Source organism: Pelodiscus sinensis, chromosome 19, assembly GCF_049634645.1.
Source record: "Pelodiscus sinensis isolate JC-2024 chromosome 19, ASM4963464v1, whole genome shotgun sequence".
Classification (NCBI taxonomy): Eukaryota; Metazoa; Chordata; order Testudines; family Trionychidae; genus Pelodiscus; species Pelodiscus sinensis.
Window position 1 is genome coordinate 13848101 of NC_134729.1, and position 24146 is coordinate 13872246.

At 67.8% G+C, this 24146-nt stretch overlaps 1 protein-coding gene across 5 annotated transcripts in view; it reads right to left on the reverse strand.

Annotated features, from left to right (window-relative positions):
- Positions 1 to 24146, reverse strand: part of CACNA1A (calcium voltage-gated channel subunit alpha1 A) — a 259911-nt gene that overhangs the window by 86029 nt on the left and 149736 nt on the right. For 4 of the 5 annotated variants that reach the window (XR_012896663.1, XM_075902447.1, XM_075902449.1 and 1 more), the window contains exons 11-24: positions 19840 to 19943; positions 19044 to 19159; positions 17351 to 17407; positions 16969 to 17061; positions 13988 to 14197; positions 13485 to 13597; positions 12547 to 12659; positions 11618 to 11749; positions 11223 to 11295; positions 8425 to 8542; positions 7929 to 7996; positions 7003 to 7109; positions 4421 to 5242; positions 3450 to 3895 (exon numbers count right to left, since the gene is read on the reverse strand). Coding sequence is in view for 4 of the 5 variants with exons in the window: in XM_075902447.1 (XP_075758562.1) it covers positions 3450 to 3895; positions 4421 to 5242; positions 7003 to 7109; positions 7929 to 7996; positions 8425 to 8542; positions 11223 to 11295; positions 11618 to 11749; positions 12547 to 12659; positions 13485 to 13597; positions 13988 to 14197; positions 16969 to 17061; positions 17351 to 17407; positions 19044 to 19159; positions 19840 to 19943 (2572 nt within the window). In the remaining variant the exon portion in view is untranslated. The remainder of the gene's footprint in view (positions 1 to 3449; positions 3896 to 4420; positions 5243 to 7002; positions 7110 to 7928; positions 7997 to 8424; positions 8543 to 11222; positions 11296 to 11617; positions 11750 to 12546; positions 12660 to 13484; positions 13598 to 13987; positions 14198 to 16968; positions 17062 to 17350; positions 17408 to 19043; positions 19160 to 19839; positions 19944 to 24146) is intronic. The other variant, XM_075902448.1, reaches the window with a different exon arrangement.

The following is a 24146-nucleotide window of genomic DNA, read 5'->3' on the forward strand; positions in this document are numbered from 1 at the left end:
CCGAAAGAAGGCGCTATGAGATGCAAACTGCCAGGCTGCCCGGGGGCTCTTTTCAAACAAGCGGCTCGCTTTTTGGAAAGTCCCGGCTGTAGGCGAGACGCTCTTTTTCGAAAGAGGCTTGCAGTCTAGACGCAGCCAGAGCCTCCCAGGAGCACCCTTGGGCGCAGCAGCACTGTAGGAAGGGGCCGTTCAGCAGCCCATCCCCTGCTCCCGGAGCCCCACAGGCAGGAGCAGGAGAGGGAAGCAGCCCCAGGCCTGCACCTCAGCCCTGCCCAGAGGGACCCCCACCCCCAAAGGCCCTGCCAATCCGAACCGGGGGAAATTCCTTCCCCACCCATGTTGGGCGCCCGAGCCCCCAGCCCGGCACAAGGCCCAGGGGCCACCGGGCCCACTCCGAGCACCCGGGGCCCGTGTCCACCCATGACGGGCCTGGCCCCTGGAGTGCTCAAACCGGCTAGGCCCGACCAGGGTCGCTGGAGCCCTGCCCAGGGACGAGAGCCCCTGATCTTTGCTTCCCTCCTTGGCCCGCGGCTCCGAGGAGGCCCAAGCCATCTGGAGCTGGGCAGGGCGGGGGAGCGACGTCCCCAGGGGCCTGGGGGCTGCTCGTGGGGCGCTACCGCAGGGCTGCCTGCCCTGAGCTCTGGGAAGCGCCGGCTCGACGGCAGGAGTGAGACTGGGCAGACACTGGGGGCAGGGCCGCCCCTCCAGTCTGGGCTGGGTTTCCCATGGCGAGCCAGCGAGGGGAGATTTTGGGGGACGCTGCCGTTAACGCCGCTCTCCGCCCCAGAGGCCTGCGCGCTGTGGGGAGGGACTGCCACCTCCACCCGACTCCCTCTGGGGGCCAGCGGCCTGGTCCCACCCGCACAGCCCGGCACTGGGGCGGCCTCTGTGTGCTGGGGGGCAGCACAACCAGCAACGGCGGCTCTGGGGCGGAGGGGGGCTCAGCTCGTGGGAGTCTGAAAACTGCTGCCCTGAGCAGAGCCCCGTCCCCCAGAGTCACGCTGGGCCACACAGCTCTGCCCCACGGCAACTGCACTGCCCCCCCCACACCTAGGCCGGGGTCCCATGCGCCCTCCCCCCCACACCTAGGCCGGGGTCCCCCGCACCCTCCCCCCCACACCTAGGCCGGGGTCCCATGTGCCCTCCCCCCCACACCTAGGCCGGGGTCCCATGCGCCCTCCCCCCCACACCTAGGCCGGGGTCCCATGTGCCCTCCCCCCCACACCTACGCCGGGGTCCCATGCGCCCTCCCCCCCACACCTAGGCCGGGGTCCCCCGCACCCTCCCCCCCACACCTAGGCCGGGGTCCCATGCGCCCTCCCCCCCACACCTAGGCCGGGGTCCCATGCGCCCTCCCCCCCACACCTACGCCGGGGTCCCATGCGCCCTCCCCCCAACACCTACGCCGGGGTCCCCCGCACCCTCCCCCCCACACCTAGGCCGGGGTCCCATGTGCCCTCCCCCCCACACCTAGGCCGGGGTCCCATGCGCCCTCCCCCCCACACCTAGGCCGGGGTCCCATGTGCCCTCCCCCCCACACCTACGCCGGGGTCCCCCGCACCCTCCCCCCCACACCTACGCCGGGGTCCCATGTGCCCTCCCCCCCACACCTACGCCGGGGTCCCCCGCACCCTCCCCCCCACACCTACGCCGGGGTCCCATGCGCCCTCCCCCCCACACCTACACCGGGGTCCCCCGCACCCTCCCCCCCACACCTACGCCGGGGTCCCCCGCACCCTCCCCCCCACACCTACGCCGGGGTCCCATGCGCCCACCCCCCCACACCTACGCCGGGGTCCCATGTGCCCTCCCCCCCCACACCTAGGCCGGGGTCCCATGCGCCCTCCCCCCCACACCTAGGCCGGGGTCCCCCGCGTCCTTCCCCTTGTGCCTACACCGGGGTCCACACACCCTACTCCCTCCGCGCCTACACCGGGGTCCCACGCGCCCTGCCCCCCCCCGCGCCTACGCCAGGGTCCCACGCGCCCTGCCCCCCCTCGCTACACCAGGGTCCGCACACCCTACTCCCTCCGCACCTACACGGGGGTTCCACACGCCCTGCCCCCCCGTGCCTACGCCGGGGTCCCACGCGCCCTGCCCCCCCCCCCCGCGCCTACGCCGGGGTCCCACGCGCCCTGCCCCCCCTCGCTACACCGGGGTCCGCACACCCTACTCCCTCTGCGCCTACACGGGGGTTCCACACGCCCTGCCCCCCTGCGCCTACATGGGGGTCCCACGCGCCCTGCCCCCCCTCGCTACACCGGGGTCCGCACACCCTACTCCCTCCGCACCTACACGGGGGTTCCACACGCCCTGCCCCCCTGCGCCTACATGGGGGTCCCACGCGCCCTGCCCCCCCCGCGCCTACGCCGGGGTCCCACGCGCCCTGCCCCCCTGCGCCTACATGGGGGTCCCACGCGCCCTGCCCCCCCCGCGCCTATGCTGGGGTCCCACGCGCCCTGCCCCCCCGCGCCTACACGGGGGTCCTTCACGCCCTGCCCCCCTGCGCCTACACGGGGGTCCTTCACGCCCTGCCCCCCTGCGCCTGCGCCGGGGTCCCACGCACCCTGCCCCCCCCCCCGCGCCTACACGGGGGTCCCACGCGCCCTGCCCCCCTGCACCTACACGGGGGTCCTTCACGCCCTGCCCCCCTGCGCCTACGCCGGGGTCCCACGCGCCCTGCCCCCCTGCGCCTACACGGGGGTCCTTCACGCCCTGCCCCCCTGCGCCTACGCCGGGGTCCCACGCGCCCTGCCCCCCTGCGCCTACACGGGGGTCCTTCACGCCCTGCCCCCCTGCGCCTACGCCGGGGTCCCACGCGCCCTGCCCCCCCCCCGCGCCTACGCCAGGGTCCCACGCGCCCTGCCCCCCCCGCGCCTACGCCGGGGTCCCACGCGCCCTGCCCCCCTGCGCCTACGCCGGGGTCCCACGCGCCCTGCCCCCCCCCCCGCGCCTACGCCAGGGTCCCACGCGCCCTGCCCCCCCCGCGCCTACGCCGGGGTCCCACGCGCCCTGCCCCCCCCGCGCCTACGCCGGGGTCCCACGCGCCCTGCCCCCCCCGCGCCTACGCCGGGGTCCCACGCACCCTGCCCCCCCCCGCGCCTACGCTGGGGTCCCACGCGCCCTGCCCCCCCGCGCCTACACGGGGGTCCTTCACGCCCTGCCCCCCTGCGCCTACACGGGGGTCCTTCACGCCCTGCCCCCCTGCGCCTACGCCGGGGTCCCACGCGCCCTGCCCCCCCCGCGCCTACGCCGGGGTCCCACGCGCCCTGCCCCCCTGCGCCTACGCCGGGGTCCCACGCGCCCTGCCCCCCCTGCGCCTACGCCGGGGTCCCACGCGCCCTGCCCCCCCCCCGCGCCTACGCCGGGGTCCCACGCGCCCTGCCCCCCCCCGCGCCTACGCCGGGGTCCCACGCGCCCTGCCCGGGGCGCCCCATGCTCGTGCCTACCTTGCACAAGGCTGTTGTTGATGGGCGGCGCGAAGGGGGCTGGGATGTCCACGGCCGTGTGCTCTGGCTTCTTGGCAGCCTTGCTGGGGTTGTTCTGGGTGCTGGGGTTGGTGACGATCAGGCTGTTCTCGGGCGGGTGCGGGGGCCCGGGCGGGGCCGGGTGGCTGGGGGCCTGGCGGTTGGCCGCGTTCTGGCAGGGTCCTAGGGGGCCAGGCAGGCTATGGGGCACCCGGGGGGCCGTGCAGTTGGCGTGGTGGCCGGCCATGGCTGGGCTCGCCAGGTGGCTGGCGTTGGGGGGGTTAGCAGGCTCCGTGGTGGCGAGTTTGTTGTTCTTCATGTTGTCTATGTCCTCCGCCACCTGCGGCTCCCGGCGCCCCATGTCCTGCTGGATCGGGCGCGTGGTGGAGAGGTGCGGGCCGGGCGCCGGGCCGGGGCCTTGGTTCTCTCTGCGGCAGCAACCCAAAGGAATGAGTCAGGGAGCAGGCGGCCCCCCGTGTCCCCACTGCTGCTCCGGCCCCACTGAAACGCTGGCTCGGGGGGCAGGGCGGGGACCAGGCCTTCCCTCGGGGGGGCGCCAGGGTCAGCCGCTGCCAGTCACCTCCCTTTGGGACACGTTCTCTGGAGCTCATGGTCTCGGCCTAGGCCCCGCGGGCCATGTCAGGAGGACACGGTGCCGATCTCGGCCCAAAGGGGAGCCACAGGGCCCTGGCTGAAAGCTGATGTGCCCCATCGGCTCCAGGCCTGGCTTCCCTTCTCCTGGCCCCTTGGACCCACGGGGCCCTGCTCTCCAGCCCAGCCCTGGGCCCACTGCCAGCGGCGGGAGGGGAGGGCCCTGCCTTCTGAACAGGGAGCCCCCCCCCGCTCGGCCCCTCCCTGCCCCTGCTACAAGTCCAGTGCTCCAGGCAGAAGCAAGGGGGCCGGGCGCTGCATCCCCAGTGCCCCCCTGAAAGCAGCGCGGGGCCCCCACTCACTTCCTGCGCCGATGCCGCCTCTCCTTGTCGTCCCTCCTGCCGTTGGCCTCGTAGGTGGACTGCGCGGTGTGGCGGTGGCGCCGGCGCCGCTCCCCGTCAGGCGGCTCGGCCTCCGGGTCCCCGCGGGAGGGCCGGCTCCCTTCCCGGTGCCGCAGCCGCCGCTCCGCCTTGCTGCCCTCGTCCCGGCCCCCGCCGCCCTCCTCTGCCACCCGGCGGTGAGCCCGGTGCCGCCGGTGATCCCGCTCGGCCTCCCGGGGCGACCCGCTGCGGCTCTCTCTGCTGCCCCCGGGCCGGTGCCGGCGGTGGGGGTCGGCAGCCCGGACGCGCTCGGCGGGGCTGTCCCGGTAGCTCTGCTCCTGGCTGCTCTCGTGGGCCTGGCTGGGGTGGGCCAGCTCCCGGTAGGCGCCGTCCTGACTCAGGTCGGTCCCGCTGCGCGGGCGTCGGGCCTCGCCCCCCTCGGCGTCAGGCTGCTCGTAGCCGCGGGAGCCGCCGAGGTCCCGAGTGCGCTCGTGGGCGCGGGCCTGCTTGCGCAGGAACTCCTCCGCCCGCTGCTGGCCGAAGCGCGGCTCCGTGGCGGGCTCGGGCCGGGTCTTGTTGGTGTTGTTGTTGCGGTTCTCCTGAGGGTCCACCACCAGCGGCCGGTCCAGGTGGGTCTTGATGTCCGGCCGCATGGCCCGGGCGTAGGTCACCTTCCATCTGTCCTCGGGCTCCACCTCGGTGTACAGGGCTTCCTGGCTCGCCAGCAGGTTGTGCTTCCGCATCTCGCTCGTCCTCTGCTCCCACACCGACTTGGAGGATTTTTGGTTCTTCTGCTGCTCTTTCCTGGAGCCGAAGCAGGGAGAGATTCTTGGGACAGCCTTAGAACCCGCCCCTGCGCTCCCCCCCCAGGCGCCCCCTCGGGGAGGGACTGGGACAGCCACAGCCAGGAGCTCCCCCCACAGCCGGCCTGCCCTGTGCCCCACAGCGCCCCCTGCAGGGAGTGGCTGGGAAAGCCACAGCCAGGAGCTCCCCCCACAGCCGGCATGCCCTGTGCCCCACAGCGCCCCCTGCAGGGAGTGGCTGGGAAAGCCACAGCCAGGAGCTCCCCCCACAGCCGGCCTGACCTGTGCCCCACAGCGCCCCCTGCAGGGAGTGGCTGGGACAGCCACAGCCAGGAGCTCCCCCCACAGCCGGCATGCCCTGTGCCCCACAGCGCCCCCTGCAGGGAGTGGCTGGGACAGCCACAGCCAGGAGCTCCCCCCACAGCCAGCATGCCCTGTGCCCCACAGCGCCCCCTGCAAGGAAGGGCTGGAACAGCCACAGCCAGGAGCTCCCCCCACAGCCGGCATGCCCTGTGCCCCACAGCGCCCCCTGCAGGGAGTGGCTGGGACAGCCACAGCCAGGAGCTCCCCCCACAGCCGGCATGCCCTGTGCCCCACAGCGCCCCCTGCAGGGAGTGGCTGGGACAGCCACAGCCAGGAGCTCCCCCCACAGCTGGCATGCCCTGTGCCCCACAGCGCCCCCTGCAAGGAGTGGCTGGGACAGCCACAACCAGGAGCTCCCCCTACAGCTGGCATGCCCTGTGCCCCACAGCGCCCCCTGCAAGGAAGGGCTGGAACAGCCACAGCCAGGAGCTCCCCCCACAGCCGGCATGCCCTGTGCCCCACAGCGCCCCCTGCAGGGAGTGGCTGGGACAGCCACAGCCAGGAGCTCCCCCCACAGCCGGCATGCCCTGTGCCCCACAGCGCCCCCTGCAGGGAGTGGCTGGGAAAGCCACAGCCAGGAGCTCCCCCCACAGCCGGCATGCCCTGTGCCCCACAGCGCCCCCTGCAGGGAGTGGCTGGGACAGCCACAGCCAGGAGCTCCCCCCACAGCCGGCATGCCCTGTGCCCTACAGCGCCCCCTGCAGGGAGTGGCTGGGACAGCCACAGCCAGGAGCTCCCCCCACAGCTGGCATGCCCTGTGCCCCACAGCGCCCCCTGCAAGGAAGGGCTGGAACAGCCACAGCCAGGAGCTCCCCCCACAGCCGGCATGCCCTGTGCCCCACAGCGCCCCCTGCAGGGAGTGGCTGGGACAGCCACAGCCAGGAGCTCCCCCCACAGCCGGCATGCCCTGTGCCCCACAGCGCCCCCTGCAGGGAGTGGCTGGGACAGCCACAGCCAGGAGCTCCCCCCACAGCCGGCATGCCCTGTGCCCTACAGCGCCCCCTGCAGGGAGTGGCTGGGACAGCCACAGCCAGGAGCTCCCCCCACAGCCGGCATGACCTGTGCCCCACAGCGCCCCCTGCAGGGAGTGGTTGGGACAGCCACAGCCAGGAGCTCCCCCCACAGCCGGCATGCCCTGTGCCCCACAGCGCCCCCTGCGGGGAGTGGCTGGGACAGCCACAGCCAGGAGCTCCCCCCACAGCCGGCCTGCCCTGTGCCTCACAGCGCCCCCTGTGGGGAAGGGCTGGAACAGCCACAGCCAGGAGCTCTCCCCACAGCCGGCCTGCCCTGTGCCTCACAGCGCCCCCTGTGGGGAAGGGCTGGAACAGGCACAGCCGGGAGCGGCCCCACGGCCAGCGCGTCCGCCCCACCAGCGGCCCAGCTGCCTACAGCACTTACACTGCTATAGACAAGTTGGCTGCGGACAGAGGGCTCACTTCCGCCACCTCCTTGGCTTTCTGTAGTGCAAGTTTTTGGTTGGCCACCTCCTCCTCCTCTTGCTCGTCCTGCAAGGCACAGACCAGCCCTGCCTGACTCCGGGCCCCTTTGGCAACAGAATGGGGGGCTCCCCTGGCTTGGTGCCATGGCTCTGTCCCCGCCGGGGGAGGCCACACAGAGGGCGACAAGCCTGCTGCAGTGTTGCCAGCAGCGACACATGGAGCCCCGGGCCCGGCCACAAGGCGAGGGCGCCCATCCTCCGATCCACTGCAGCCAAGGGGGGCTAGGGGCCCAAAGCCAGCAGACCTCCCACAGGGCATTAGGCCAAAGCACTCCAGCCCTCAGGAGCCTGAACCGGGGCAAGCCATGGGCCGCTGGGACTGCTGATGCCCGAGCCTCCGCGCTGGTGGGGAACGGATGAGCCAGGTGAGCGCGGGCAATGGCAGCGGACCCCCGCGCCGCAGAGCAAACTGAGGAACTACAGGGACAAACCCTGCCACCCCACGAGCCCCGGCAGCCTGTACCGCCTCGGAAGACTGGCCCACCCCAACCCGTGTCCTGTCGCCAGCTGTGGCGGGTCTCATGCTTCAGAGGAAGGTGTGAGCCCCTCGTCCAACAGCACCCTGAGCTGCTGGCAGTACAGGGCCCATGACACACAGCTGAGGAGTCCTGTGTAATCAGCATCTCTCCCGGGGAAAGGAAAGGCTGGGGCCAAGGGGCGGGCAGGGGAGTGTTTCACTTGTTGGGGTGGGGAGCCAGGAGTCTGGCAAGGCCCCAGGAGTGGGGGTAGGAGCCAGGTGACGGCAGACTGCCAGCCAGCTCCCTGAGGGCTCCTGAAGCCCCCACTCCCGGCTCCGGCTGGCAGGAGGGCGGGGGGCTGCTCCCACCTTGGTGAGCTCCTGTGCATTGGCCAGGTTATCCACGGCGATAGCCAGGAACACGTTCAGCAGGGTGTCTGGGGAGGCAGTCAAGGCAGAGCACCCGCAAGGCCTGGGGCCACAAGGAGCCCAGGCACGGCCCCGTGGCTCTCCCGGCCTCGACGCACATCCGCGCACTCTCGTCCCCTCAGCCCTGGGCTCTCCTGCATCCAAGGACGGGCCCCGGGTACCCGGCACGTCCTCAGCCGCCCGCCCCAGCCTCAGGCTCATCCCCTGCACTGGGACAGCGGAGCCCCGAAAGACACTGCGCCTCCCCTCGCAGACGGGCCCACAGCCCTTCTGTGCAGCCATCCACTGGCCCTGGGACGTCCCACCACTGCGGGAACAGTCGCCATTATCCTAATCCCATTTACCTTGATTCCGAACCCCTCCTGCTCTGACCACTACACCCCACTCCCATCCCGGAACCCAGGAGCGTGCTGGGGCTGCGGCAGGCCAAGGATACAGTTCCCAAACAGGGTCAGAACAATGAAGTAGACCGAGTACACCATGCCCTGCTTGACTCCGCCCTGAGATTTGATACCATCATACATCACCATGTTCCAGTCTTCACCAGTCAAGATCTGAAAGGGAAAAGAACAAGGGACCCCAGGAGATGGGAACCCTCCCGGACCGCGCTCAGCCCGGCTCCGAGATGGGGAATCCTCCCGGACCGTGCTCAGCCCAGCTCCGAGACAGGGAATCCTCCCAGACCGCGCTCAGCCCGGCTCTGAGACGGGGAATCCTCCCGGACCGCGCTCAGCCCAGCTCTGAGACGGGGAATCCTCCCAGACCGCGCTCAGCCCGGCTCTGAGACGGGGAATCCTCCCGGACCGCGCTCAGCCCGGCTCTGAGATGGGGAATCCTCCCGGACCACGCTCAGCCCAGCTCTGAGACGGGGAATCCTCCCGGACCGCGCTCAGCCCAGCTCTGAGACGGGGAATCCTCCCGGACCGCGCTCAGCCCAGCTCTGAGACGGGGAATCCTCCCGGACCGCGCTCAGCCCAGCTCTGAGACGGGGAATCCTCCCGGACCGCGCTCAGCCCAGCTCTGAGACGGAGAATCCTCCCGGACCGCGCTCAGCCCAGCTCTGAGACGGGGAATCCTCCCGGACCGCGCTCAGCCCAGCTCTGAGACGGGGAATCCTCCCGGACCGCGCTCAGCCCAGCTCCGAGATGGGGAATCCTCCCGGACCGCGCTCAGCCCAGCTCTGAGACAGGGAATCCTCCCAGACCGCGCTCAGCCCAGCTCTGAGACGGGGAATCCTCCCGGACCGCGCTCAGCCCAGCTCTGAGACGGAGAATCCTCCCGGACCGCGCTCAGCCCAGCTCTGAGACGGAGAATCCTCCCGGACCGCGCTCAGCCCAGCTCTGAGACAGGGAATCCTCCCAGACCGCGCTCAGCCCAGCTCTGAGACGGGGAATCCTCCCGGACCGCGCTCAGCCCAGCTCCGAGATGGGGAATCCTCCCGGACCGCGCTCAGCCCAGCTCCGAGATGGGGAATCCTCCCGGACCGCGCTCAGCCCAGCTCTGAGACGGGGAATCCTCCCGGACCGCGCTCAGCCCGGCTCTGAGACGGGGAATCCTCCCAGACCGCGCTCAGCCCAGCTCTGAGACGGGGAGCTCTCCCGGACCACGCTCAGCCCAGCTCTGAGACAGGGAATCCTCCCAGACCGCGCTCAGCCCAGCTCTGAGACGGGGAATCCTCCCGGACCGCGCTCAGCCCGGCTCCGAGACGGGAAATCTCCCAGACCGCGCTCAGCCCGGCTCCGAGACGGGAATCCTCCCAGACCGCGCTCAGCCCGGCTCCGAGACGGGGAATCCTCCCAGACCGCGCTCAGCCCGGCTCTGAGACGGGAATCCTCCCAGACCGCGCTCAGCCCGGCTCCGAGACGGGAATCCTCCCAGACCGCGCTCAGCCCGGCTCCGAGACGGGGAATCCTCCCAAACCGCGCTCAGCCCGGCTCTGAGACGGAGAATCCTCCCGGACCGCGCTCAGCCCAGCTCTGAGACGGGGAATCCTCCCGGACCGCGCTCAGCCCAGCTCTGAGACAGGGAATCCTCCCAGACCGCGCTCAGCCCAGCTCTGAGACGGGGAATCCTCCCGGACCGCGCTCAGCCCAGCTCCGAGATGGGGAATCCTCCCGGACCGCGCTCAGCCCAGCTCCGAGATGGGGAATCCTCCCGGACCGCGCTCAGCCCAGCTCTGAGACGGGGAATCCTCCCGGACCGCGCTCAGCCCGGCTCTGAGACGGGGAATCCTCCCAGACCGCGCTCAGCCCAGCTCTGAGACGGGGAGCTCTCCCGGACCACGCTCAGCCCGGCTCCGAGACGGGGAATCCTCCCAGACCGCGCTCAGCCCAGCTCTGAGACGGGGAATCCTCCCGGACCGCGCTCAGCCCGGCTCCGAGACAGGAAATCTCCCAGACCGCGCTCAGCCCGGCTCCGAGACGGGAATCCTCCCAGACCGCGCTCAGCCCGGCTCCGAGACGGGGAATCCTCCCAGACCGCGCTCAGCCCGGCTCTGAGACGGGAATCCTCCCAGACCGCGCTCAGCCCGGCTCCGAGACGGGAATCCTCCCAGACCGCGCTCAGCCCGGCTCCGAGACGGGGAATCCTCCCAAACCGCGCTCAGCCCGGCTCCGAGACGGGGAATCCTCCCAGACCGCGCTCAGCCCGGCTCCGAGACGGGGAATCCTCCCAGACCGCGCTCAGCCCGGCTCCGAGACGGGAATCCTCCCAGACCGCGCTCAGCCCGGCTCCGAGACGGGAATCCTCCCAGACCGCGCTCAGCCTGGCTCTGAGACGGGGAATCCTCCCAGACCGCGCTCAGCCCGGCTCCGAGACGGGGAATCCTCCCAGACTGCGCTCAGCCCGGCTCTGAGACGGGGAATCCTCCCAGACTGCGCTCAGCCCGGCTCTGAGACGGGAATCCTCCCAGACTGCGCTCAGCCCAGCTCCGAGATAGGAAAGCAAATCCACAGCCCTCTCGGCATGGGGCGGGGGAGGCAGGCGGGGGCCCGTCTGGTTTTCCTTACTGGGAATCTCAGACCTGGGGCCTGGGATTTTTCTTGGCCCGTCAAGGAAACGGGGGGAGGGTCTGTAACCCAGGGGGTTTCCTCCCGAAGGGGCCAGCAGACACTCATAACACAACAAAGGGGTTTTAGCCCAATGAGTGGGAATCGCTCCCCCTTGGCGGCCCCCGAAGCGCCTTAGCCCCACGTCCATGCAGCACTGCCCGGCGGGGGCGCCATGCGGCCGTACCTGAAATACTGTCATTATTGCTGCTGGGAAAGTGTCGAAGTTGGTGGGAGGGGTCCCGTCATCAAAATTGAACCTGCGCAGGGGAAACACCAAAGTGACGCCCGGGCATTACTCACCCGTGCCTGGCTGGTCAGGGTGTCTGCCGCGGGCCCAGCCCCTCCTGGGTGGCGCTGTAGGGAGGGGGCAGGGCTGCTGGCTGCAGGGGCGCCCCCCTCTGCAGGAGGCGGGTCATAGACTCCGAGAGCTGGAAGGGACCTCAGAAGGCCATCAAGTCCAGCCCCCGGCCCTAGGCAGGGCCCCCGGCTGGGTCAGGAGCACTGGCTCCAGGGCTCTCGGGAAGGCAGGAAGCTGGCTGAGGCCTCGGCCTGCAGCCCCCTCCCCCCACCGTCACTCACTGGCCCCCAAAGAGCTGCATCCCCAGAAGGGCGAAGACGACGATGAAGAGGAAGAGGAGGAAGAGGAGGCTGATGATGGACTTCATGGAGTTCAGGAGAGACACCACCAGGTTGCGGAGAGAAGCCCAGTATCTGCGGAGAGAGGCCAAGCCGGCGTGACAGGGCAGCGGGCAGGGGCCCACGGTGACTGGCTCACTGGCTGCGCAAGGCAAACCCAGCGCGCCCTTAGGTGTGTGCCACCGGGGCCCGGCCTAGGGCTCACAGGTAAAGGCGAACCCTAGCAAACGCCCCCAAACACACGCTCCTATGCAAACATACGCCCCCCAGCGCTCCCCCAAACATGCTCCCCAAACAAACACACACACCCCAAACATACCCCCAAACACACGCACCCCAAACACCCCCCCAAACATTCCCCCCCACACACCCCAAACATACCCCCAAACACACGCACCCCAAACACCCCCCCAAACATTCCCCCCACACACCCCAAACATACCCCCAAACACACGCACCCCAAACACCCCCCCAAACACACACACCCCAAACATTCCCCCAAACACACACACCCCTAACCATACCTCCAAACACATACACCCCCCCAAACACATACACCCCCCCAAACACACACATCCCAAACATGGCTACACCCAAACACACACGCACACTCCAAACACACACGCACACACCCCCAAACACACACAGAGGCCATGGGTCAGTTGTCAACACTATTTCAAAAATAAGAGGCTGTTTTCTTAGCATCCCGCCCCACTTCTCCTCCCCGTGTTTTAAGCATTAATGGGGGAGAGGCATTTCTTCCTGTTTTTTCCAGCATGCAGCTACTCCTGATCCCACTGCGAAAGAAGGGCCGTTCCTCGGAGAAGGGGCAAGCGCGCGCTTTAGGGGACGATAGGAGCCAGAGAACTTACTTTGTGATTTTGAAAATACGCAATAACCTGAGAGCTCGTAACACGCTGATTCCAAAGGAGGTGCCAGGCTTCATGACAGCCCAGATCACCTCAAAGATGCTCCCGATGATAACCTGCCCGGAACACAGCCGCGGATCAGTGGCCTGTAAAGGACGCCGGGTCCCGGAGCAGACACCTCACCCCCACACGCCCCTGGGGTGGAGAGCATGCTCTGGACAGGTTGTATTCCCACCACGTGATCGCAGGCACATGCGCTCCCCACGCCAATGCTCCTCTCTGGGCATGCACACATGCCCCCCCCCCCTCCCCGGCAGGGACAAAAGCACACAGCGCTCACAAGCACACGCCTGCTCCCGCCCCATGCAGGTGTAGCTCCACGGGGCCAGATTCTGATCACAGGCACTGACTAACTCCTGGGAAATCCACTTCACGGGGCTTACTTTGAATTTACACTGCTGTGACCAACTGCAGAATCCAGTGGGGCTACTCCTGAGTTACACCAGTGTAATGGAAACCAGAATCAGGCCTGACTCCAGATTTACACTGATCTGAACGGGTTAACGCACTGCAAAGTCAATTTCCCCGCCTTTGATATTCACATCCACACATCAAATACTATGAATGAGACATGTCTGCCCTGACTTCATTAACTTCATGAACACGGGTCCTGCGCTTGTCAGGTCACTGCTTTTGCTGTTCAATATCCCCCGAATTCTGTACTTTCGCTCCAACTCATCTGGTGCACTGTACACAGACCCACGAAAGCTCATGAGTGTGTACAAGTGCTAGTTTGGAAGGGCCCCAGGACAGCTCGCTGCTCTTACAGACACCGGTGTGACCTCACCAGAATGGGACTTGATGGAGCTGCTCCTGGCTGAGCGAGGCAGCGAGCCCGGCCGCCCCGCGCAGACCCCGCAGGCCAGAAGGCACAGACTTACGGCGCAGTCGAAGCAGTTGAAGGACGAGTGAAAGTAAGGCCGCGTTCCGAGCCCGTACATTTTTATAAACATTTCGGACATAAAGAGTCCTAAGAAAATGAATTCTGCATAGTCTGTGGGGGAGAGAGGTGGGGAGAGAGCTCAGACCTGCCCAGACCTCCCTGCCAGCACCCCTCCCAATGGCTGCCCACTGGCTGGCACACCAGCGCTCTTCCGTGCACCCTCCCCGCTGGGACATCAGAGCACCGGGCCATCTGACAGGCACCCCACAGAGACGCTCGGTGCCGGGGGCGTGGCGGAACCCTGCGGCCCAGACACGGTCTCCCAGCACGAAGCAGCAGCCCTCGCCAGGGCAGGGCGCAGCGGCTGGGTAACGCCTCCCCCCCCCATGGCGAAATGCAGAGCCTTGTGGGGCGGGGCGCACCCAGAGGACATAGGGGGACTCCTCGACCCAGGGGACTCAGGGAGGGGCTGGGAGGGAGAGGCAGCTGGGCTGGACTCACAGAGGAAGTCGGATAGCCAGTCTTGCTGGCCGTAGTGTACTATAGCAACACACAAGGTGTTGAGTGCTACCAGACTGAGGACTGTCCAGTAAAAGGCCTGAGTTTTGACCATTCGGCGGATACAGAAACGCATCCTCCTCTCCCTTTTGTGGAAAAAGGTGGAGTTTTCCAGCTTGGCACTTTTGATGCTGGCGCGAGCAAAGGGAGAACCTGCAGAGGGGAGAGAGGGTGGTGAGAGCCGTCCCAGGCATTGTGGCTGGAACAGGCAGGAGATCAGGCTTCCTGACTCCCTGAAACAGCCGACTCCCCCCGCCGCCTGGCTGAGTAACACAGCCCCCAGATCTCCGTGCACTTACCGGGGCCAACCTCCCACCCTCTGCGGGGCAGCAAGGGAAGGCACCTGCACCCGAAGGAAACTGCAGCACGGGGGGGCAGTGCGACCCCCAGGGGCAGAGAGCCCGGGGGCATCTCAGGGCGCTGAGATCCCTGGCTGCACCCAACAGGGGTCGCTGCAGAGAGTCTGGGTCATGCTCAGCCCCATCGTCTTTCCAAGAGGCCCATCTGGAGAGCGTGGGAGGCGGGAGGCTCCAGGTGGCCAAGCCACCCCGGGGAAGAGCCTGCCCTCTGGAGCCGGGCACCCGCCCATGCCAAGTGTCTGGGCCACAGCGATGCCCATTTTCAGCCGGCGCACGATGCACAATTGCCGCGTCCCGGGCTGGGAACCGCAGAGCCAGCACGGGTCTGGGGGCAGACAATGAGCCGCTGAAACCAGGCACAGTCTCAGTCCCTCCTTGACTGGCGAGGGCTTGGTCGCAGGACAAAGGGTCTCAGCCAAGCGGGCTGGAGACACTGGGGATGGACTTTGGGGAGCTTGTAGGCAGCGCCGGCCTGCCCGGGCTGCAAGGGCACCGCAGTAGACACAAGTGAATTTTCGTCCTCTGTTTTAAAAACCTATGAATATGTGATCTCTTCGGGTGCGCCTGCGCTGCGCCCTTGCTCCCAAATAGCAGCCGTTATTCCGGAAAAACAATCCCAGTGTCAGCACAGCAACTGCATTATTCCCAAAGAAAATCGAGATGCCGGAGAGCTGTTCCCGACGCTGGCAAACCGCATTCCTCGAGGAATAACGCCTCTGCCGAAGAAGCGCTTTCAGGGGGGATGCGGACACTCCACTACGGCCATGTCGAAACCACCCCTCACCGGGCCATGCTACGTTATTCCTCCCCAATGCTTCCTGGGGCTCTAACTCGAGGGGACCTGCCTCGGCCTAATGGCCTGGCTTCCCTGCAGGGTGGACGCTCTGGTTTGAACGAAGCTATTCCGGAAGCTGTCTCCCGGAGGAGCCTGCAGTGTGGACGTAGCCTCTGAAACCAAAGTATCAAGTGCTGTACTTGTACAACAACCCGTCCTTGCCAAGAAGCGTTTGTTTCACACCGTGAGTATGAAAACACAGCGACCGTGTCAGGGCACCGCCTGGCTCCGCCGCCTGGGAGTGGGTCTGGCAGTAAATCGCCTCAGTAGCCTGGTGGGGGCCAGTCAGCGACCCACCCCCGCTGTCCTGCTCGACATGACCCCCGAAGACGCGGTGTCCCTGAAAAACGAGCAGTGCGTCCGACATGGAAAAGTTGGTAGGAGGCTCTAACGAGCTTGTGAGGGAATGACAGGTACCTGCCAGATTCATACTGTGCATTTGGTGCAGACTGTTACGGATCAAGTGATAGGAAAGGCCCGATCTTCAAACACCTGACTGCTCACGTTAACAAACCCCACTGCCCAGCCGCTGTGCAGTCTAGCGCAATAATGCTCAGTAAGAACCGAAATTCTGGCCTTCGGTGCCATTTTTTAAAGATTGGCCAGATTTATGTTCTTGGCTGTTGGGGACCCACCAGGACAGGTTTCAATAGACAGAGGGCTACCAGCTCTATTGACCGCGGCCTTGCAAACTCCTCATTTCTCTCCGCCCGTGCGTTACGGACTCCCTGGCTCATCACTCGGACGCGCGGCGTCTGAGTTGAACAAACGCTGTTCTCTCTTTGGGTCATTTCGGCAGAACATTTGTCAGAAAATTCACATCCCGGCAGAGAAAAAGGAACCGCCCAGGGCTCAGTGTCCTTGAGTCGGGGTTAATGAGAGGTAGGGAAAAAATCAATAAAACGTGTATTTGGATGTTCACATTGTTCATTTCAAATGCCAAGTAAACGAAGGTAAAATTTCATTCTAGAGTCTCATTCTTGCGTATGCTGAATGTGGGATGCGGATGCCAAGGGCACAGCTCGCGCAGGGCAGGTGTGAGGGATCTCAGGCCGGGGGCTGGATGCGGGCCCTGGCTTGCCTGGATCTGGCCCCCGAGGTTCAGCACTGGGGAGCCTGTGCTGCCACCCACCCGCAGGGCTGGCGCACACAAAGTCTACTAGCCTGGGACCCCCAGGCTCCGGCGTGCCAGGGGAACGTGGGGAGCGTTTTTCTGCCTCTCACTCGGGGCTCCTCACTTTGCTTCTCACTTGTGTGCAGCCCCCAACAGATTTTTCTGTGGGTCTGTGGCCCCCAAACCAAAAAAGGTTCCTGCCCTCGGTCTAGGGGCCCAAACCCCTTGGGCTGGCCCTGCTTGTGGAGGAGTGCCCTGCCAGCTACGGTCAGTCTCTAGAGAGTGTGCTCTGGTTCTGGCTTACACGGAACCGCTTGTCTACGATACCCTCACCCGCCATCCCTTCGACCTCGTCTTGTTTCGCCTGCACAGCACCTGGCGCGTCCCGCGCCTTTGGGACTGGCCGATCGCAGGCCTGGGGCTCAGCGTGTGCCTAGCGCTAACCCGGGCAGACCCAGCACGGGGCCTGGGGGGCTGGGCGCTGCCGCGAGAGGCTTGGACTCCCTCGCAGCAAGGGCAGGCGGGGAGGTGACCCAGGCCTGGGAGTCGTGGCAGCGGTATTGCCCTTCCCAGCCCCCCAGGTGCCTCCCACGCCGAGCACCAGGCTGGGACCTACCCACTGAGATGTCGGCCAGCTGATCGTCGGCTTCCTCCAGGTTCAGCAGGTCTGTCTTGCTCTTCTTGATGGTGGGTCTCCGCAGCGCTCCAACAATAGGAACATGGCAAGAGAAACGGGCATTATCCTTCGGGTCCCCCAGCTGGACTCCGTCCCCCCTGGGAAGGCCCCAAGCTCTCTGCCCGGCTCCCAGCAGTGCCCCCCAGCCAGGCCCCCCTGGACTAGGCTGCCCCAGGATTTCTCTGCTCCCTGTCACTTTTGGGCTCGCAGAGAGACGGGCAGTGCTGGTTTGTGCCGAGCCGGGCCCCGGACAACTGCCGCGCGGGCAGCTGTGAGCGGAGGTGCCAGGGAGCCGCTCGGCAGTCAGGGGCACGCGGCTTACCATCAAACGGGAGCCTCGGGTCTTCCTCCGTCTCATCCTCCGCCAGGATCACTTCTTCTGAGGGAAAAGCCGGGAATTAATCTAGGCAACAGCAGGCCCCAAACGCCAGGGAAACCTCCCAAGCTGCGTGGGGAGGGGCTGCTAGAAGGGCTAGAGCAAAGGGCCTCCACGCTGCCACGTAGCAGGTGGGGCTCCATGTTGCTACATGGGGGCGGGGCTCCACACTGCCACGTAGCAGGTAGGGCTCCATGTTGCTACACGGGGGCGGGGCTCCACACTGCCATGTAGCAGGTAGGGCTCCATGTTGCTACGTGGGGGCGGGGCTCCACACTGCCACGTAGCAGGTAGGGCTCCATGTTGCTACACGGGGGCGGGGCTCCACACTGCCACGTAGCAGGTGGGGCTCCATGTTGCTACACGGGGGCGGGGCTCCACATTGCCACGTAGCAGGTAGGGCTCCATGTTGCTACGTGGGGGCGGGGCTCCACATTGCCACGTAGCAGGTAGGGCTCCATGTTGCTACGTGGGGGCGGGGCTCCACATTGCCACGTAGCAGGTAGGGCTCCATGTTGCTACGTGGGGGCGGGGCTCCACACTGCCACGTAGCAGGTAGGGCTCCATGTTGCTACACGGGGGCGGGGCTCCACACTGCCACGTAGCAGGTAGGGCTCCATGTTGCTACACGGGGGCGGGGCTCCACACTGCCACGTAGCAGGTGGGGCTCCATGTTGCTACACGGGGGCGGGGCTCCACGCTGCCAAGTAGCAGGTAGGGCTCCATGTTGCTACACGGGGGCGGGGCTCCACACTGCCACGTAGCAGGTAGGGCTCCATGTTGTTACACGGGGGCAGGGCTCCACACTGCCACGTAGCAGTTAGGGCTCCATGTTGCTACACGGGGGCGGGGCTCCACGCTGCCACGTAGCAGGTGGGGCTCCATGTTGCTACGTGGGGGCGGGGCTCCACGCTGCCACGTAGCAGGTGGGGCTCCATGTTGCTACACGGGGGCGGGGCTCCACGCTGCCACGAGGTGGTCCAGTGCCGAAAGAAGCCCCGTGGGCCTGTCCCCGGGGCATGGAGGAGGAGGTGTGCTGAGGGGGAGCCGACAGGGATGCCACAGGAGAGATGGAGCAGGGCTGGGGGGGAGAGGCGTGACTGGGATTATGGAAAGTGATGGGGGGCCCACATGCATCCTGCGCCCTCCCGGCTGGCCAGCGACCCCCTCGCCCTGCCTTGGGGGGCTGAGAGGGGACAAGCAGACGCCGGCTCCTGGGAGCTCAGGGCCAGGGGGAATACTCATTTGGAGCCTGCGTGGAGCTCACCAGATTCCAGGGCTCTGCTGAGCGGACAGGGGGGCCGGGCTCGTCAAAAGGGGCCCGAGTTTTCAGGCAGATCCCGGAGCTTCTGATGCCAAATGTGGCCCAGCCCCTGAGATGTGTTAGGTGCCTAACTCCCCTGGATTTCCAAGCGGCTGCAGGAGCCTTGAGGATCCAGGCCACTGAGCCGTGCGGTTGTGTTGGCAGCGGAAAAAAAAAGCCCCAGCGGCGGGGTGGGGGACACGGATCCGACACGCAGCTCCCCGCAGGAAAAGGGCTGGGTGGCGGGAAGGGACGGGACGGGCCCGGCTCCCCCAGTACAGTGGAGCTGAGAAGGGAGGGGGCTGCACCCCAGCCCCGCGGCGAAGGAGTCCTCACCTGCTTTGGAGATCCACTCCATGTAGCCATTGAGTTCCCTCTCAATCTGCTGCTGCCGTCTCAGCTTGAGAAACGCCCGCCGGTTCTCCACCCGCTCTCTCTCTTTGGCAAACTCCCTGCGGGCATGGGAGCAAAGGCTCTGCCAGGCGCCCCGCACGCAGCGGAGCTGCTGGGTGTCACGCGGGGGCCCCTCCTGCCCCAGAAACGACCCCAGGCCCAGGTGTGCACGCAGGGCGTGCGTGGGCCCATGCTTGACGGGCCAGGGTGCGTGTGGCGAGGAGCTGTCTGTGCGTCTGTGTAAGGGCTGCACGGCTGTGCCTGTGCAGCTACACGGGCAGAGAATGGTGCACGCACGGCACGTGTGCAAGGCACGTGCACCTAGCCATGCGTGCACATGTGCGGATCCACGTGAGAGGCACAACTGTGGATGCAAAGGGTGGGCCGGGGAATCCAACAGCAGCCATGGCAAACCCTCCTGCGCTTGATCTGGCCACTTCCTGGCAGCTGGGTCCTCGGATGTCTCCCTGCAGAGCGCTCAGCCCGTGACAAGGCAGGCTGGTGCCACGCAGCTGCTTTGCGGGGGGGGGGGGGGGGGGGACTGAGGCACAGAAGTGATGTGACTGAGCTACTGCAGCAAGTCAGTGGCAGGGCCCAGGTGTCCGGGCCCCGCCCTCTCCCCTGGCTCTGACCACTGGGCCCCAGTCCCCCCCTCGTCTTCCGACCTCCTGCCCCAGCCCCTCTGCCCCAGCCTGGCCCAAGTCAGCAGGGACGCGGCGAGCGGGGGCCGGGCACTTACCCAGACAGCACCCCCAGCACAAGGTTCAGCATAAAAAAGGAGCCGATGATGATGAGGGGGATGAAGTACAGCCAGTTCCAAGTGTTCCCTGAGGCATCGTTGCTCTGGGAGAGAAGGGAGCGAGTCAGCCACCCCGGCCAGGGCCCGGCGGCTCCTGGGACCTCCCAGGCCAGCGCCCAGAGCTGAGGTGACATTTCCCCAAAGGACCTGGCCTGGGACCGGCCCCCTCCCACACAGGGCTGGTTCAAGCCACCCTCCTGTGCCGCTCACCCACCGGCCTGCCCACTGACCCCATGGCCCACGAGGGGCCCGCTCTCACCCCCACCCACTGACCCCGCCCCCCACGAGGGGCCCGCTCTCACCCCCACCCACTGACCCCGCCCCCCACGAGGGGCCAGCTCTCACCCCCACCCACTGACCCCGCCCCCCACGAGGGGCCAGCTCTCACCCCCACCCACTGACCCCGCCCCCCACGAGGGGCCAGCTCTCACCCCCACCCACTGACCCCGCCCCCCACGAGGGGCCCGCTCTCACCCCCACCCACTGACCCCATGGCCCACGAGGGGCCCGCTCTCACCCCCACCCACTGACCCCATGGCCCACGAGGGGCCCGCTCTCACCCCCACCCACTGACCCCGCCCCCCACGAGGGGCCCGCTCTCACCCCCACCCACTGACCCCGCCCCCCACGAGGGGCCCGCTCTCACCCCCACCCACTGACCCCGCCCCCCACGAGGGGCCAGCTCTCACCCCCACCCACTGACCCCGCCCCCCACGAGGGGCCAGCCCACGCTGTTCTGTGGCCAGACTGGGCCTCCATTGGCAAGAGCCCACGGGACAGAGGCCCAGGCGAACTGGCCAGGACAGGGCTGAGAAAGGGACAGTCCCAGCCACAGAGGGCACCTGGCCCCCTAGGTACGCCCCTCCCCCGCGCAGGCTTAGCACAAACAGGCCCAGTGCCAGACTGTCTGCCTTGCGCCTGTTGGGGGCACGCGGGCAGAGGAGGGGACACATGGCCAGGTGCTGCCCGTACCCTCCTGGAGCCAGCGCTAGTGCCTGCAGAGCCCCTGCTCCGCCTGCTAGGCCACACTCCTCCCCCCAACAGCCCGGCTCGGACTGGTGCTGGCTGACAAACCCCAGCCCCGTCTGTGAGCTGCCCCCTCCCGCAGCCACGGCCCCCAGGAGCACAGAGAGGCCCAGGCTTGCTCCAGGGAAGGGGCTAACGGCTCGGCGCCAGGGCTGAAGGGGCAGGGGGAGGGAGGGATCTCCCTGAGCCGCTAATGAGGCCTCGCCCCCGTTTCTCACTGCTAAATATAGGCCACGGAAGAAGGCAGCGGCGGGCTGCGGGCTGCGGCCTGCGTCTGGCTGCCCAAGCCTGGAGCACAGCCCAGGGGCTGGGGACGGTGGTGCCTGGGCCGCAGGGCCCTGATGGAGACGTTGCCAGGCCTCCGGCCTCCTACACCAAGGGGCAGGCTCAGCCAGCCCCCATGTAGGCCCAGGCTCCTTCCCCATCCCGCAGGGGCTGAGTTCCAGCTGGCTGGTCGGTGGCATGGGCTCGCACCCCACCTGAGGGGTGGCGCGGCAGGGCAGTCCGAGCTCACCGCCCTGCAGAGCCCCTGGGCCGGCCTGGGCCAGGAAGCAGGTGCCCCTGCAGCTACGTGGCTTTCACTGCTCCCTGCCACGAGATGGCAGGGGCGCGCCTGCCTGGGCCGGGCGTTCAGCCCTAGCTTCCTGCACCCCCCAAGCTGTCTGCACCATCCCGCCCAGACTCTGCGGGCCAGTCGGCCCCCGTGCCGCAGCTGGCCTGCCCCTCGCCAACGGTTCGGCTGCTTCCGTGTCTGGTCCCCACCTCCCTCATCAGAGCCTCAAGCAGCAGCAGAAACCTCTGCTGAAATGCGACTGCCTCTGGGGGGAGCGCAGCAGGCGTTTGGCACGGCCGGGACAGCCGGAGCCGCGTAGCTCGGCCGGGGCAGCGGGCGCCAAGGGTTCGCGCTGGCCACGTTTCCTGCTCGGCGAGAGCCCGGAGGGGACGCCGCGCTGCTGAATTCTCCAGGGCGCCTCGCAAACCTAGCACAACAGGCCTGTGGCAAAGCCGAAGGGGGAGGGGCCTCGGAGGAAGCAGGAAGGCACAAGGCCAGGGCTTTGGGGGTGGCCCGAAGGGGTCCGGCTGTCTGGGTGGGACTGCACTGGAGGGCTTGTTCCACGGAGCTCCCCCCAGGCCAGGGGCAAACAGCGGCGCAGTGCGATGGGGGAAGGTGCATTAGCTCCGAGCCCCGCTGCTCTCGGCCCAATGAGCGGCTAGCGGGCGTCTGGACACCGGGTGGGCAGTTTCAGGCCCTAGTCCCAGGAGCAAACAGCGGCGTGGCGGGGGAAGGTGCCAGCCAGGCCCAGCCCCTCACAGGGAAAGGCCCCAAGCCATGTTCCCTGCCTTCCTGAGCCAGCTGGTCCCAGGGCCAGCATGGAGCCAGCGGCTCTAGGAAGGGAAAGGCTCCAGCAAGTGCCCTTGAATCAGGGCCTGAGCAGACCCTACGCCCATGGGAATGCCTGCCCTGGCGCTCCTGCCCCCCAGCTGGCAGTGCGAGCCACACAGGCGTCTCGCAAAGCCGGTGTCCTGAAGCCGGGTAAGGCGCTGGAGCAGAGCCTGGCTGAGCCTGCTCCCACGAGGCCGGCAGCAGGTCCCCCGGACCCCAGCCCTACCGCAGGGCTCCATTCCGGATCCCCTCCGGCTCCCAGCGCGGCCTGGCGCAAAGCCGCTCTGGAAAGGCTGAGAGCAGCTGCCTCGGGAGCCAGGCTGGCTGCAGCAGACCCACTGGGAGCCCCTGGGGGACGGGAGAGCCGCTGCCGGGGGCCTGCGTGAGGCCTCATTCCTGCACCAGTGTGATGAGCTCGCGGGACCAGGACTGACTGATGTTCACTGTGCTCTCCGGGCTCTGGGGAGGGACCCGCCACCCCACTGAGATCCAGGGAGGCCCGGTGGAATCGGAGCAGGACCCGGGGCCAGGAGCTGCCTACAGGAGAAGAGACGTGGCTGGGGTTGCCAGGTGTCCGGATTTCTACCGGACAGTCCGGCCTTTGCGCCCTCTGTCCTGCAGAAAAACTCAGAAAATCCCAGACATGTGCAATGTGCAATGTGCAATATCCGGGATTTTCTGAATTCCCGGCTGGGCGCCGGACGGAAGCCTGGCGGGGGCGGGGGAGCGACTGGGAGGCGGGGCCACGACTGGCGCTGGGAGCCCTGTGGTGGCGCGCAGAAGCCGGGCGGGGCGGGACGGGGGCCAGGACTCCCAGCCACTCCCCCCGCCCGATTTCTGCACACGACCAGGGGCTCCCAGCGCCAGTCGCAGCCCCGCCTCCCAGCTGGGAGCCTCTGGTTGGGAAGCCTGGTGGGAGGAGTGACTCCCAGCCCCACCCCCGCCCCCGCCTAGCTTCTACTAGCAACTAGAGGGAGTGCCTGCTGGGGGTGCGGCCTGTTGGACTCCAGCTGCAGCCAATGGCTGCACCCCCCCAGCTCTGCTTCCCGCCCCCCTCCTGACTAAACCTCCAGCCCCTGATCCCCCCCCAGCTCTGCTTCCCGCCCCCGTCCCTACGGCCCCCCTCCTGACCAACCCTCCAGCCCCTGATCCCCCCCAGCTCTGCTTCCTGCCCCCCTTCCTACGGCCCCCCTCCTGACCAACCCTCCGGCCCCTGATCCCCCCCAGCTCTGCTTCCCGCCCCCCTCCCTACGGCCCCCCTCCTGACCAACCCTCCAGCCCCTGATCCCCCCCAGCTCTGCTTCCCGCCCCCCTCCCTACGGCCCCCCTCCTGACCAACCCTCCAGCCCCTGATCCCCCCCCAGCTCTGCTTCCCGCCCCCCTCCCTACGGCCCCTCTCCTGACCAACCCTCCGGCCCCTGATCCCCCCCAGCTCTGCTTCCCGCCCCCCTCCCTATGGCCCCTCTCCTGACCAACCCTCCGGCCCCTGATCCCCCCCAGCTCTGCTTCCCGCCCCCCTCCCTACGGTCCCCCTCCTGACCAACCCTCCGGCCCCTGATCCCCCCCAGCTCTGCTTCCCGCCCACCTCCCTACGGCCCCCCTCCTGACCAACCCTCCGGCCCCTGATCCCCCCCAGCTCTGCTTCCCGCCCACCTCCCTACGGCCCCCCTCCTGACCAACCCTCCGGCCCCTGATCCCCCCCAGCTCTGCTTCCTGCCCCCCTCCCTACAGCCCCCCCTCCTGACCAACCCTCCGGCCCCTGATCCCCCCCAGCTCTGCTTCCCGCCCCCCTCCCTACGGCCCCCCTCCTGACCAACCCTCCGGCCCCTGATCCCCC